Source organism: Siphateles boraxobius, unplaced genomic scaffold (genome assembly GCF_051911475.1).
Source record: "Siphateles boraxobius isolate OS27281-9 unplaced genomic scaffold, OSU_SipBor_1 16, whole genome shotgun sequence".
Taxonomy (NCBI): domain Eukaryota; kingdom Metazoa; phylum Chordata; class Actinopteri; order Cypriniformes; family Leuciscidae; genus Siphateles; species Siphateles boraxobius.
The window spans coordinates 8600142-8614972 of NW_027508766.1; the positions used below are offsets into that span (position 1 = coordinate 8600142).

The following is a 14831-nucleotide window of genomic DNA, read 5'->3' on the forward strand; positions in this document are numbered from 1 at the left end:
ATTTAAGAGAAAGAGAGAGCAGTAGTATTAAACTGGGCATTGCAGCAACAAAGCCAATTTAAATGGAGACTATCAAGTTCAGTTCCCATGAAATCAGCCCTGCTGGGGCAAGGGTCCCTCCAGAGATCAATGCGCTGTAAACGGCTTCTCAGCTGGCTGCCAAGCGCCCCAAAGACTCCTCACAGGAAGCCTCTACAAAAAGAGACTGGCAGCTCAATAGCGTGCCAATGCAGGACCAGCGGACTTCCAACCAAACTTAAACTCATTCATGGACAGGCTTAAAACATTAGGCACAGAATAGGAGGAAAGATCTAAAACTTTTGAATGATTTTGCACTCAGATTTTCTTTTTGTGCATGCTTATGATGTCTTTGCGGAATCCTGAGGAACAAAAACACAAGTCAAGTAAACTAACAGAGGTTTTCAAACTGTTAATTTGTTATATTGATATTAATTAAGTTGGCAATGTAGGCTATTGTCAGTGTACACTTACGCTTCACTTTGCAGTCAGACTGCACTTTGCGGTCTTCAATAAAATAATAAAGCAGAATGTAACAGTAATAATGTCAAATACAGTGAATGTGTTTTAAAAATGATCTCAAGAAACATTATAGAAAAAGAATCAATTTCAGATAGGCTAATATTTAATTGTTTTGATTTAGGTTCAGTGTTGGATATAGATACCAATTATTTAATTTAGCAAACAACATGTCTTTTAACATCATGCAAAGAAAATGTCAATAACATTACTTACTAACATGTCTTTATATATGAAAAAGGAAAATGATCATCATATTTGAAGTCACTGGCCTCAAAAAGTTCAAAAACCTCTGAAAAAATATGATTAATTAAAATCCAAGGTAGTAGCATAAAACTTGCAAAGGCATCTGGACATCTCATGATCTAACTCAACAAGAATGTCCATAAACCCATTTTGATATGCGTCGTCGTGTTTAAATAGTCAAGAACATTACAACTGGGTTAAATTATGTTATCTCCAACTTAATTTAATGTGACCGTGCATACCACGGTGTGTAGGCCTAGACCTAATTCATTTTACCAACAACCAAGATAAAGTGAAATTGTGCAACAGCACTGGTGTTTTTTCCCTCTCGGAGCAGGAGGTGGAGCTTTTGGAGAGATTCCTCTTCATGAAGTTTTCCAGCAGGACTGATGCAGAAGCACATCAGCAGTGTTCGCCTGCACCTCAAACAGCTCTTCAGTTACACATCGCCTGCAAAACTCACGTCACTGAATGCAAATTTGGATAAGGGAACTGCGCTTGTTTACTAGGGAAACAGAGCGAGAGTTGAAGTGCACTGGTCTTGTGGAGTAGCCTACATAGAAACACTCCAGCATTAGGATGAGAGCGATTAACTTGGACACGTACAGCCTGTCTCTGCTGACCGCTAAAGAAGACATCCTCAACCCGCGGGCATCCACCAACTGGTAATACAATAAACATTTTACTAGTTGTGGCTCAAATCTAAGCGAGCCGCATGTCTAGACTGCATTTTTGGGCGTCAAAAACGCCTGAGGCATTTTTATATATCATAAGCAACAAATCTGAATGTTGTCTAGCTAGGCAGCTCGTTTGGTTTTGAGACACAACCGAAGACGTACACTGATGCTTTGGAATTAATATTGCGCAGTTGCTTTTTAATGTTTTCAGAATTCGTTTAGCCTACGTTTAGAATAATGTGAACGTTTGAATGCACTTAGCCTAAGTTTTGCACTGTGCAAAGAAAGTTGAAACATGTTCAGCACTGAAAAAGAAAAAAGAATGGAAGTAGCTACTTGTTTACATAGTAGCCTACTTTTTGTGACAAGCAAAATCTACTAGGCCACTTCCCTCAAGCCTATCCAATTGCTGAAAGTTTAGGTAACTGAAGGTGTTTTTTTGTTGTTTTTTTCACAAATTTTTTATAGTAAAGTTATGCGCAAACACGCTGGTTTTGTTCCTCTGGATGTGCTATAATTCTTCTCATTGCCATTTCTCCCTTAGTGTTTACCTGTATGCAAATCAGCTCAGTTGCGATATGCTTCTGTACGCTATAGGCTATATTTGCAAGCACAACTTATTAAGGTAGAAAAAAATAACCCTTTAAAGTTTAAACTATGACCTTACAAAATCTTTACATTTGTATTTGACCTACATGTTAAGACCAATGAATGCACAATTTACATCAGTCATGTAATGAAGCTGAACGCATTTTTATGTTTTTCACTGTTATAGCGCCACCCTCTGTCCAAACGAGATGAAAGTTTGCATGCTTTTGAAATATTAAAATGCTAATTGGATGTTGGTTAAAGCATATACAATGTCAAGTTCACATAAACATATCAGAGTCATAGTTTGTCATTTTTATAGAACCAGCACAACCACGTTTCTACATACGTTTACTAAAGTTCACTGAAGATACTTATTTGGTTCAGGAATAGTCCTGCAGTAATGATGTATTTTTGTAGGCCAACCCAGATGTTAGCATTACCCTCGACTCAAACCCAATAGGATTTTTCCAATGGATTTTGATTTATTGCAGAAAATAAGCTCTGTGACTAACGGAAGTTTATGATTTTTACAAGTTTTTTTCATCATGATAATCTTCACAAATGAACACAACTTTTATGAATTTTTGAAGCCTAAATAAAAACCAGACTGATTTTTACTTCGGTAGAGTTAAAAAAAGTTATATGTAAATGAACTACAATACAGTCGCATTACTTAAAGGTACAATATGCAGGATTTTTCGCCACCAGGGTTCGCTAACCTCTTGCAATAACAAAGGCGTATATTGATGACGTATATTCCACATTAAGCTGAATTATGGATCTTGTCGTCAAGCTGATGGATCTTTTATAGATGAGTGAATACATTGATGTTTTTAACATTACTGTGGTATGAAGCAGGGCGCGATTGCTAGACGTAAACTGCATTTGAGTGTGTTGAATGTTGCTAGTTAGGTTGTTTGTTGGCTGTATGAGACTAACTAAGCTAGATCAACATTAGAATAAAATACAGATCATATTCTAACATTTCATCATGTTGAACTAAATAACATTGATTATTTTATGTACATTTGCTCACCTGTCTAATAAAGTACATGCAACACTCGCGTCTCTGTCAAGTCGAAGTTAGTCGCGGACGTGGAGCTCTCAGCATCTCGAAAGATGCTGATCTTCGTTTTAGTCCTTTTTTTGTCTCGAATTCTGCTTGCCATGGTCCATAATGTTTGAACAAAACAACAACAGCGTGAGCGTCCTGCTAGGCATAACGGGCATAATCCAGTTGTCCACGTCTGTCGCCATGGTTACTATGGCAGTGCGAGGTCAAACCTGGCGGAAACCGAGGGTAACACGGATATGACGTCCTTGACTGGCGACTTCTCACCCCTGCTTACACGTCCCATTTCCTTTGTTAAAATCGCAATTTTCTCACGATTTACAAATAGTAGGAAATATTTGGGATATTTTTAGTAATCAACTAAACAAAATATATATCATTGGCCTAGTGGTTTTTGGATATTTTACTGCAAAATTCTTACATATTGTACCTTTAAATTTCACCATCACTAAGGATCTGACAACGTTTTCAGTCTATATTTAAAACATTTTCCCTGAAAGTTATAATTGTTTGCAAGGGTGTGATTTTAAACACTGTTAGGTTGTGAAAGTGGACTAGTGAGAAGATGAGTTTACCTGATAAGTAAAAGTAAAAATATCTTGAGCATGTGTTCGCCACAAACCTTATTTCAGGCATTTAACCAAAAACCCATTCAAAAATCCTATTGACTTCAAGACAATGGTCTTGGAAGTGCTAAAATGCTAACTAATTTCTGGATTTCGGCCTACGAAGAATACGTCATCCCTGCAGCACTCTATTATGGCTGTTTTAGTATAATGGGCCTTGCCCTACATTTTTCATTATGTAGCCTAGAATTCAAAGTTGAACATATTTTGATGATTATATTGACACTCAAGAATACACATATGCAAAATTTGTTACAGCCAAATTACAAGTACTGACTGTCAAAAAAACCTAGTTTGCAAAAGTACTTTTTTGTTGTTGTTAAAAAATCTATGGAAGAGGATTAGGGCCAAGCAATATTAGAAAATAAAACCATCTCAAGATTAAAGTCATTATAATGCAAGATTAAACTCAAGATTTCAAGAAAAAAAAGTTGGAAATACAATTTTGAGAATAAACTAGTATTTCGAGAAAATAATTGAAATAAAATGTCGAGAATAAACTCATTATACTTTGAGAAAGAAAAACTAAAATTTCAAAAAAATGCAAATGCAAACTGCACAATTGTGTCCATCATCACTGTGAACGTCGCACAAGCGCAGAGCTGTTCAAAATCCTACCGTCTCTCAGAGCGCCACTCACACTCACCTGAAAAACTTCAAGCACTTAATTCTTAGCACTGTTCTCATTTTATTACCGACTGTTCACTTGTATTTAATAATGTTTTGAATTTATACTAGTTAGGCTTTTAGTTTTTGCTGTGGTATTTCACTGTTATCTACAATTTTGGTTGCTAATTTATTAGAATACAATGTTACATGGGTCAAAACAACAAAAACAAAGAAGTATTACACGTGATATTCTTTCACAGTCTATGGACCCCCTAAAGTAGCCTTGGCCACCCCATTTAAAAGTCTGTTCCGCCACTGCTTCTCAAGTGTCTCGATATTCCACACCTTGAGGATCAACAAGATTAATAATGCGGGAAACCACAGCGTAGCAGAAGCTAGCGATAACCTTGCATTTGTCCACTGCTTGTTTCATGTTCATGTATTGTACATCTCGCAAATTGTACTGTTTTTTCTTTTCTTTTTAAAATACTCTTTAAAGTTTGTATGCTAATTATTATTCAGTTATAATTAGCTATAAGATGTTTCTTTGTTATTGAAAGAAAGACTAAAATATAGCTTGACTAAGTGATCCAACTCTGTCATGTCCTCTATCAGTATGCAATGAACATCACACTGACTGCTCAAATGCGTGTTTATTCTCAAAACTCGAAACCAGTTTATTCTCAAAGTGTAATGAGTTTATTCTTGACATTTTATTTCAAGTTTTTTTTTCTTCTCAATTTATATTTATAACGACTTTATTCTCAAAATTGAATGAGTTGAATCTCAATATTGCATTTCATGTTTTTTTTCTCGAAAAACTGCGAGTTTAATCTTGCATTATAATGTCTTTAATCTCGAGATGGTTTTATTTTTTATTATTGCTTAGCCGTCTTTCTCTCCGGTATCCAATATGGTGGAAACATTTCCTTGGCAGAAATAAATGGGGGTATATTTTTCTCTTTTTAGCTCTGTAGCTCTTCCTGTTGTGTTCTAAATGTTATGTTTCTACTATTTACGGGTTATTCTGTATATTTAGTTTTAAGGCAGAACATTTATAATATTAATCCTAATGAAAACATGAGGGTTCCCAGCAGTTAGTTTTTGGACCCCTAAAAAAAAAAAAATCAGCTAGCTGTGGTATTCTAGAAAATTGAGCCATTTATTGGCCTATAAAATGATTCAAAGTTTTTTTCTGGTTCCTCATTATGTGCATGCATGTGCGTGTCTGCATTTTGGGTTGAATGATGTAAGAACCAAACCAGCCCCTTTTATTTGTGACTTTCTACCCATGAAGTCATGAAGTTATATTCTGCCTCAGCTTCAGGCCTGTGCGGAGAGTAGTAGTTTGCAGGGTGGTTTGCACTTAAGTGGACACCCACATGATTAGAGACACTTTTTTTGAAACTGAATACATATGTGCTTATTCGTTTAGAGAAGAAGTTAATAGCCTGTTCCCATTTGCCGCTCACTCGACTATGATGTTATAATGTTTTGGCTTCTAATCTAATGCACTAACACATTGCAAAGGTGACAGTAATTACAGGTATTTCAGTATAATCTACATGTAACAGCTTCTTTGGATATACATTTGTTCAAACTTGATGCTGATGTGGCAGTTCAAAAGTCCTGCACTGTCTTTCCTCTGTGTCAGATCTTGGCAACGTTTGTTATATCAGCAGTGTCATTGTCTCTCCTATATTTCAGCAGGCTCAGGCTAATTCCTGCAAATGCCCCGGCAGTGGCTCCCTAAATGATCCAGGCAGCACCCGTTCTGTTTTTCCACATGCTTAATCACCGTGGAAACATGCTCAGAAACAGTCACTGACGCTTCAGGCTTTACAAGCCTATCAGGCCCATTCATGTACTGCCTGGTTCTGTCTGCTGACAGCCCCAACAGTAATGGAGAGGGTTTGTCGACTTTGTATTTCACGCATGTCACTTTGACGTGTTAAGTAACTCAAGTAAGAAAATAAAGGCAAATAAGAAAATGCTAAACATTAGCAGAGAAACAAGTCCTGTAATTTTTTTAGCTAAATATGAAATGTACACTTCTCTACCACAGTTATCTCTTATCTCTGTACTTTTGTGCTCTGAACAATTGGCATAATTGGCTTATTGAGCTGTTCAGATGCACTTTGAGCTCACTAGAATAAGGAACAGCTTCTGTCATCGACAGTTTTCTCTTTATAAAGGGTTTTGCTTATTTACAAAACTTTGCCAATTGAAATCAAAAATGTAATTTCCAATTTAATCAAAATTAGAGTTTTGGGGTTTAGGGATTGTTAGTTCATATACTTTCTAAGTACAATGATCAAAAGTGACAGTAAAGACAACTGTAATTCTACTTAATATTTTTATTACAAATATATGCTGTTCTTTTGAACTTTCTATTCATCAAAGAATTCTGAAAATGTATCACAACTTATACAAAAATAGTAAACAACACATCCGTCAACATTGATAATAATAAATGTTTCTTGAGCACCAAATCAGAATATTAGAATGATTTCTGAAGCTGATGCTGAAAATTCAGCTTTACCATCACAGGAATGAATTACATTTTGACATGTATTAAAAACAGTTATTTGAAGTTGTAATAATATTTTTTTACAATTGTACTGTTTTTACTGTATTTTAAAATTAAGTAAATGTTAAAAAAGTTTAATCAAGTAAAATTGGTGAGCATAAAATACTTTTTTTTTTAAAAAACATTTATAATCTTACTGATTCCAGACTTTTGAACTGTAGAGTATAAGATAAGATAAGATAATAATTTATTGTCTGTTACACAAGAATTACAGAACATTTTCTTTGACAAGGCTTCAGTCACAAAGAGGCATTCACACAGACATATAAAATAACTGACTATACTGCAGTGTTCATTTTGTGGTGTTCAGTATGGCTACTGCAGAGGGGATGAACGATTTCTTGTAAATGTTTTTGCGGGCCAGCGGTACCTTAAAACGCCTGCCTGATAGTAGTGTCTGGAAAGAGTGATGAAGGGGGTGAGAGGGGTCCTCTGTGATCAGGTTGGCGTTCCTGATCACTGAACGGCTGTACAGATCAGATAGGGAGGGATGAGGGGGAGGCAGTTATTTTGGCGGCATGATTCACTATACGTGAAAGTCTTATTTTGTGTTTAATGGTGAGTTGATTGTACCAGGAAGAGAAATTGAAAGTAAGAACTGATTCAATGAGGGAGCGGTATACCAAGTTTAAAACGTCCTCCTTGCTGATCTGAAAAGTTCTGAGTTTTCTGAGCAGTTGGAGATGTTGTTGTGCTTTTTTGTATGTTGTATATGTGTGTTGTGAGAAGGACAGGGAAGTGTCTATTTCTGTGCCCAGGTACCTGAATACCTGCACTTGTTCCACTGGCTGACCCTGGATGCTAAGTGGTCATATCCTGACTTCCTGTTTCAATAAGAGTACTTTCATAACAGGAAAGACATTGGGGTCCAGTGTTCTTTTGGACCCCATTGAATTTAATTGTGTGAGTCAAAATAATATCTTCTTTTGTGTTCTGCAGAAGGAAATGAGGACAATATATTGCATAAAGCTACTTATGGGAAAAATCTGAATCTACTGACTCTTTTCTAGTGAAAAAATGCAGCCAAACTAACTGGTCTGGTGGAAGGTTCCACTTGGAAAATTGCAATTCTCAGAAAAATCTCCTAGGATAGAGGTACTAACGATGACTGATTTTTCATTTTTTCGTCTTATCGGTCTTATGATCAGAGTTATACCTGACAGTCTTTTCACATGCCACTCAGTAGTTCTTCAGAAGTAACTGTTTTCAAACGGTCCTTTCTTTCTGTAACATGTAGCAGCTGTAGTATTTGCTGTGGATGGGTTTGTAGAGATTCCCAAGATCTTACATGAGTCATGTTCGGTCAATATATCGAAAACTAATGCATGAACAACTGATTCTGTGAAACATGTTTTTTATTGTTGTTCTCATAATTTGTAGAGTTCCCTGCAGTACAAGAAATGATATAAGATAAACGAAAATGCGATTATCTGCTTTTTAAGAAGCATATATTTCATAACAAATTTTTTTTGGTTGTAAGCCATAACATATTGTTCTTATATTGACAGGGATTTATTGCGCTCAGTGTGAATTTGTCATCCTAAGCCTTATGCAGGCAGAGACAACTCCTGAGGGATGTGACTGGACTGAATTTGATTGGAAACTCTGAAGGCGTGGCAGAATTCTTTCTAATGAAAGTTGTAGGAGGTTATGATGAAAAGCCACAGTTGTGACATTTGAATCTTGAAGGTGGTTTCACCCCCCCCCCCCCCTTCAGACAAAGAGGGATTCAGTCCTTTGAAAGTGACTGAACATTTTCAGAGAGAAAAAAATGCAATGTCAAAATGTTGTTAAAATACATTGCATGATTTGAACGATGCACACGTCTTTCGATGGTGATAAAGTTAATCCGTGATGTTTTTAAGGAACTCACCTGCAAATAAAGAAGGAAGAGAGTTCAGGTGCTCCTGTCTCCATGCTGTTGGAGCACAGGTTTATGCATGATTTAGGAGCCTCATGGTGCAGTGTTCTTATGTTACCACCAATTAAACATCTGCTGAGCGTGATGAGTTATCACAACAAGAACATTATTCAGTACTAATAATGTAGCATGGTAACCTTAATTGACCTCTGCTGGTAGTTTTGATAAAGTAGTATACGAATAAGTGACAACTATGCACAAAACAATTGGGATTTCCCCTGTCGAACACATTTTTGAAAGTCACATCAAATTAGTTTTCTGCAGGAAGAACAAAAAAGAAGAACAACCAAAAATACTATTTCAGTCTTTCTACTTCAAAATGTCATGTTTTATTCATGGTGTTACTTGCTATTTCTTTGTATTTATTTGTAAAGTTACTGTACTTTCCCAGTACGTTCCTGTTCTCTGTGCACTTTACATGTTAAAAGTACTGTGAAAGACAAAGATAAAATTTTGAGAATAAGCATTGCTGTTGGAGGGGTGGAGAGACGTTACTTTGCAGTAATGCCTTATGTACAAAAGGAATTGATAAATTACTAAACAAGTATGTTTGACAGCTTAGTTATTAAAAGAGTAGTTTCCTGTGTAGTTTTAAAAGGATCTAATATCATCTGCATACTTCGATGTGACTTGACCTGCATCACCATTTGTTTTAATTTCATATTAATATATTTTTGTGTTTCATGCAACTAGGCCAATCTGACATAATTGCAATCAGATGTTATGTTGCTTGTATAGTTTAATCCACTGGCAACTATGGTTTAATGTATACCAACAGCATTTGACTGTTCATGTTTGACCAAAATTCATTTTATCACAAGGGTGTCCAAATAGTTTATCATTAAAAAAATGACAATAGGCATTCACAGACAGATAAAGATATTTTCAGGTGAAAAAAAAGCGTGTCATCTCAACCGTCCTTTGATAAACAAGTCACATTGATCTTCCTTATGTTTAAGTAATTTTATAGCATCGTCTTAGTGGGGTTATTTAGTTTCCTGTGGTAACCCAACCCCCATAAATGTTTTATGGTGGCAAATTAGTAATTGCGCTATTGAGAAGTAAATTTAAGATATATTTTAGAGTCAACTTTGTCCCAAGTAAGTGCTTCATTGATTTACTTTAAACATTGCTTTAAAAGACCCATGGGGTTTTCCCAAGTATGCTGAGGATGTAAGTTGATCTTGGAAGCTCCAGGTTGTTGAAATGAAAAATGAAATGAAAGTGACATGATAAGGCCAAATATGGTTACCCATACTCAAAATTTATCCTCTGCATTTAACCCATTCAAGTTAGTGCACACACATTTGGAGTAATGAGTAGTGAACACCCACACACACTGTAAACTGTGGACACACACACCCGGAGCAGTGGACAGCCATTTTTGCTGTAGCTCCCAGGTAGCAATTGGGGTTAGGTGACTTGCTCAAGGGGACCTCAGTATTTTCCTGCCGATTGAGAATCGAACCCGCAACTTTCTGGTTACCTGTCTGATTCTCTAACAATTAGGCCTAGGCCACGACTTTGACTTTGGCTGATGTTCCTCATGTCAATTATCAGTGTTGCAGTAGTGTGAAATGTTTTGTAAATGTTTCCTAATCCTTAAACTACCAGCTTGAATGTACCAATTATTGTTTACATTACACTCCTGTAATGCAGAGATGCTGAATGAGCGTCTTTGGAAATAGCCTGAAGGGATGTTTATTTACAAGGATGCCTTGAAATTGAAGCATATGGCATATTCCTTTGTGTTCTTCACTCTCATGGTAGACAGCAATGTTCAGACACTTCATATGGAGGGATTAAAGCAAAAAAATAATAATATTTTGACTGACAAATTTTCCTCGCCGAAACCCCATTCCACAGCCTTCACAGATTAAATACTCAAAGAACATTTGCATTTAAAAAAAGGCCATTTTGAACTGTTTCTATTATTTACATTCTATTCTTTTATGAAATTTCAATGTTTTCAATCTAATGCTTATACAAGACTTGACTCTTTGTGATGTAGTCATACAAATAATTAACCATTTGCATAACTTTAACATAAGTTTTTATTTCTCAAATAATAAAAGCCAACAGAGCTTTTGCTGCAAAGTGAGCTAATATCAAACTTTTTATATAGCCTAATATAATATCTGTTTTTAACCTAGCCATTATAAATAATATAATGCTATTTTTTTAATTTCATGTTGATTATATGAAAAGTGTTTTATAAATACCGAGGTCCTTGCTAAAGGGATCTTGCTAGGGGAATATTATAGGTGCTTTTGTTGTTAATTTGAGCTTATGTTTTCCACTGCAATTAGCAAAGAGCATGTATATGCGTTAAATAGGAATACATTGTAATAATGTTAATCTCATGGGTACAGTATGCAACACCTGCTCTTCCTCTCTCATTTCCATCACATTCTCTCCTTCTCCCAGTCTCCTAATCCTTACCTGTATATCTTATCTTCCCAAAGCTGAGCTTTGATTGATACATTCTTTGTAAACTGATTGTTTCTGTTACTCGTTTAAAACTTCTATCGTAAACAGTTGTTTTGTTTTGTTTTGCTATACTTAGCCTACATCTCGAACAGGGGCGTCAGCGTCATGCAAGCCAAAATTCTGGGGGGGCACAATCTGAGACGTTGCAATTGTTTTCTGACGGATGATATGGATCATGTTAGGAGGGGTCAGGGGGTTTCTCCCCCTGAAAATGTTTAATTTCTGGCTGCTAAACATACTATTTCAATGCAGTTTGGGAGGGACAGAAATACCTTAACGGAGCTAGCAGCAACCCTCCTCTATCTGAGGACTAAGTTAAAGTATCTATTTTTTAAGTTTATGTAAAAGACAGGTTGATGAAAGAACTGTAAGCTCAAATTCAAAAGCTGAAGTCTACTTCATTAAAGCATGTTTACACACACACTTACTGTACACTTAGGCCCAGGCCTACTACACATTATTTTAAAAACAGTACCATTGCAGTTTTTATGTTATGATTTTAAATTGGTATGTGACCTAAGAACGATCTTACATTAAAGGTACATAAAGGTGCTGAGGTCTGACTTTGTGGTGCTCTGAAATTAAGTTATTTTAATATTAATATGTGATGAAGGACTTTGAAAGAAGTTTGACAGATTTCAGTGCTGAATAAGGTCAACACTACCCCGTTTATTTGAAAATGGTTAATATTTGACAGAAATGTAAAAAAGTAATCAAATCAAATGTAATATGTAACATTACTTTAGTAAAATCATTGAATCACACTGCTCATTATTATATTTTAAATAAGGAACTTGTAAAGAGTAATTTATGAGCTAACAGCAAAGCTAGTAACTTGTAACTTGTACATTTAACCTACTATGGCTTATTGGCTTTGTATGGCAGGCAGTAACATTAGCCAACTAGTTTACGGTTAGACTAGGCTAGCTATCGATAACGTTACACTGACACAACTTAAGTTAATGCTCTGAATTCGCAGCTAATATCAAATCTATAACTTTTTGATCAAGTTAAAATTTCCAGGTTAACCACAAATAATCCCACTACCTTTTAATATCATTCGATAACTAATTCAGTGCCGATTTGTTGCTTTGCCCACTAACCACTTCAAGACCATCTGTAAAACATTGCCAGCTCAACGTGCGAGACGAGTGAGTTGCTTGAACATACACAGCAAAGATCCGAGAGCGCTACGCGCGTAGCGCTCTAGATTTGATATACACAGACACCATATTAGGAAAAAGGGGCGGGCTGATGCTGACCGATTTAGTACACATCCTGAAGAATACATTTGAGTCGTTAAAGGCTCCGGTAATTATGGAGCATAATAGGAATAAAGTTGTGACAAAAAAATTACCAGGGAGGAAAAATCTGATTCAAATCACTTTGAATGGGCATGACGCCACTGATCTCGAAGGCCAGACTCGCATTATGACCGTTAACTGAAAGCGTGTCGTGGAGCGTCGCGCTGGAATTCGCGCTCGGCTTTAATTTTCTTTTTCATCTCGTCTGGGAATACAAGCGAGAGTTGCGACAGCGTCGCCCTTTATTTGGGCGCGCTTTTCGAGCATTTGCATTTAAAATAATGAACGTGTGCGCAAACGTGTGAATGGCCCCTAAAGCAGCTCAGAATATGAAGCCGGTTATCGTGGCAATATGCATTGCAGCACCAAAGTAGAGTTAACATTAGGCAATTATTTCACAACCTTCACTATTATGCACTTATCCTGACCTCAGGGGACCTCAATGGTGGGCCCTGGACATGAGTAGGATAGGATCATATATCGGGAGACATATAGCCTACTCCATATGTCTCCCGATATATGATTGTGGCGAACAGGACGAGGCTGAGGGACGTGAGAGAATGGCGCGAGGACGGTGGTGTGAGTGTTAACGAGTAGCCTAACACCTGTGAGGCACACCGGTCTCGCATCTCTCACGGAGGAGCAGAAGCATAAAGGAAGAGCGAAGACGTGAATGATCGAGAGAGGAACAGGCCTGTGTTTTAGTTGTGTTTGGTTTTTGTATTTGTGTTTTATTTTGGTAGCCAGCAGTCGTCCGCGAGGGGCTGCTGGCGTTTCCTTTTATTTTATTTGATTATCAAAGGCTTTTAAATGTTCTCCGGTTCCCGCCTCCTTCCCATAACATCTGAACATGCTGATCCTATTAAATATAGCCGTTACATATAATATTCAGACATTCATGATATAAAAAAAATAAACATATTAGAATAACTTTTAAAATGGAGAGAACACGGAGCAGTTTTTCCTTGAGCGGGAATGGAAAACCCGGAGTGGATCAGGCGGTGGAGAGAGGAACGTGCTTTTGCTCCGCTCCAGGCTTTGATCACATCCCCCTCAGCAGGATGAATACACCTAGTCCACCTAAACCATTTATTACACTATTTGAGAAATGTAAGCATATTTACGGCCCTAAATTTATGAAAAGTGAATTTAAGACATAAGGTCATGGGGGAACCCTGATATTGACGGAAATCCGTTGTAGACTCTCTGCAATTAATGGAAATCCGTCGTAGTGATGGATAACTTTAATCCCTGCATATGTCTCTGTCAGCATTGGCTGCCTTACACAAGTCTGCTCAAACTGTGACTTAGGATCTAATCATTCTACTATAAACTTGGAAGGTACCACCTTGCACTTCAATACTGCTTATATGAAATAAATATGGATTTCAGATTGAGAAGCATGAGTAGATGGTTTCACACACAATTCAGTCACCTCATGGATCATTAACTAAACCTCAAATCATGTTGAAAATCTGTGTTGTTTCTTGGGAAATGCCTGGCCCTTGTGTAGGTGGCTTCACTCTCTGGCTCCTCCACTGTTGAACTCAATGGGAAAATGTTAATGGCTTTCCTCTAAGCTGCAAGGCTGGGTCAAAAGCCTCAAACAATGCTGTTTGTTGTATGTTGGGTTTTAGTCCCACACAGATGGCTCGTGGTTGCTGGCGTAGCTGTGAGCTATTAACTTGTCCAGGAAAATTAACATTTGTTGCAGTTGGATATCTGGATACTCTCAGAAGTCTCCAAATATCTGCTTTCTTTCGAAGACGCTGAAATGACTTCCAGTTGAGATTTTCTTTTTGGTTATTTCTTGAACCTTGAAGATCAATAATAGAATCATGTGCAAGCCTTTCCATGCTCAACTTTCAAGTTTTGTGCTTGCCAAAAGTTTTGGCAAATGAGCATGGCACATATGCCTCTTTTCATTGTGCTTTAATTTAATATTTTGGCCAATCTTGTCTAGTTGAAAGATTTTTCCATTTCTTTTCCTACATGTTAAATGCATTTGCTCTGACCATAGAGACAAGGTTCTGAGTATTTATGATGTTCTCAAATTTCATTCCTATCTACCTAGACTGCATTTATGTGATTAAAAATACAGTACAACAGTAATATTGTGAAATATTACAATAAAAAATGATTTCTATTTAAATATATTTTAAAATGTA

The 14831-nt window shown here is 36.7% G+C and overlaps 1 protein-coding gene across 3 annotated transcripts in view; it reads left to right on the top strand.

The window, feature by feature from the left end:
• Positions 1–1125: 1125 nt before the first annotated feature.
• Positions 1126–14831, top strand: part of LOC143739203 (uncharacterized) — a 46187-nt gene continuing 32481 nt past the window's right edge. The window contains exon 1 of one of the 3 annotated variants that reach the window (XM_077231501.1): positions 1126–1448. In XM_077231501.1, coding sequence (XP_077087616.1) covers positions 1363–1448 — 86 coding nt within the window. In that variant the 5' untranslated portion in view covers positions 1126–1362. The remainder of the gene's footprint in view (positions 1449–14831) is intronic. The other 2 variants (XM_077231500.1, XM_077231503.1) reach the window with 2 other exon arrangements.